The sequence below is a fragment of the Rhagoletis pomonella genome, unplaced genomic scaffold (genome assembly GCF_013731165.1).
Source record: "Rhagoletis pomonella isolate Grant_MI unplaced genomic scaffold, Rhpom_1.0 Rhpom_scaffold_15605, whole genome shotgun sequence".
In the NCBI taxonomy this organism is placed as follows: Eukaryota; Metazoa; Arthropoda; class Insecta; order Diptera; family Tephritidae; genus Rhagoletis; species Rhagoletis pomonella.
In genome coordinates this window covers 2,253-3,566 of record NW_023474123.1, presented here as the reverse complement: position 1 = coordinate 3,566, position 1,314 = coordinate 2,253, and the positions used below count along the sequence as shown (strand labels likewise).

The window sequence follows — 1,314 nt, the reverse complement described above, 5'->3', positions numbered from 1 at the left end:
ACAAATGTGGCGTTTTCCTCTCTCCTTGGCTGCATCGACACCTCACCTTCGCCGCTATCAATTAAAAATGGAGGGTGAAAATTATCTTTCTTGGAAGCATATGAGTGGATGCAGTCAAAAAACTCCCAATCTTTCGCCTCTTCAGCAGTCGCCTCTTCACCTGTGCCATCGCCCGAGCGGTATTTGAAAAAGCTTTTATATTTTTTCATCAACGCATTCCATTGTGCTTTACATGCTTCAGCACTTTTACCGTCCAGGCGATCCTTCAGCTCATTCGCGATTTTTCTAAGAAAAAACTTCTTAATAAAGTCTTCAAATTATTTATATTGTTCTTACTCACTTCCAGCCTTCGTTGCTGTTGGCGTTCTTTGAGCTGAACCAAATATCCTTGTCAATACGCCTTTCCAGAAGGATTCTGCGTTCTGAACTGCTCCCTGTAAAATAGTATTTTTAATTAAAAAAATACATAACGCCTTTTCATATGTAAATCTGAAAGTAAATCTTACAAGTTATATAGCTTTTCTTTATTTTTTTTTGCCGGCGGGACCATTTTATTTTATTTCCACTCGCTTTTGTTTTCTATACTTTATGTGTATACGTGCGTTGTTCGTTCTTCTTCTTGATAATGCTTGCTGTCAAATTTTTCACTAGCCCTGCCGTATCAAACATTTTTATTCACCTCATAGCTGTAGAAACACCTTACCATCCAGCAGTCAGAAGAACCATAACCATGAGGTAAAGTACAACACAAAGATGCACATCCCAAAGATTGTGCAGAAATGAGACTTTTTTTCACGTCGAATCCTGCTTTCAACAAAAAACCCGATGAAGCAAGCAATCAGCTTTTTTTCGTATATTAAGCTACATCAAAGATTCGAACTCATATCTACTCCGATGCCTAATACATTAAAAACTCTACCGCAAGGGCATTTGCCCAGTTCTATACTCATAAATGACGTGGGAGCTCATTTTCACAGTCGGTTCCAGATATGATACCGGCTGTTCTTTTGCGTTAACAAAAGGGCTTGATGTTACAATTGTCGTCGGTGCTTTTCACGTGTACTGCTCGACATTTACAATTACTAGAAGCTGTACGTTTCGCCTCTTAAAATGAAGGAAATTTCCTCATATGCACGGACAGTAATTCAGCCATCGAAGCCCTCTTTAACAGTGCTAATGATTCTCATTATAATTTCGAAATCACGTGAAATACTCTTTCGACACAAAAACACCATTAGAATTATGTGGCTACCTGGGCACGTTGGAGTATAAGGGAGCGAGTTTGCAGACCAATTATATATGTGTTAAAAACTT

General features: G+C 38.7%; 1 protein-coding gene across 1 annotated transcript; it reads right to left on the bottom strand.

Annotated features, from left to right (window-relative positions):
• Nucleotides 1-46: 46 nt before the first annotated feature.
• Nucleotides 47-434, bottom strand: LOC118757234 (the record flags this gene model as incomplete). Its single annotated transcript, XM_036491964.1, has 2 exons — nucleotides 47-285; nucleotides 341-434. Coding segments are annotated over 2 exons (333 nt in total), but the record flags the coding sequence as incomplete, so codon positions are not given.
• Nucleotides 435-1,314: the final 880 nt, after the last annotated feature.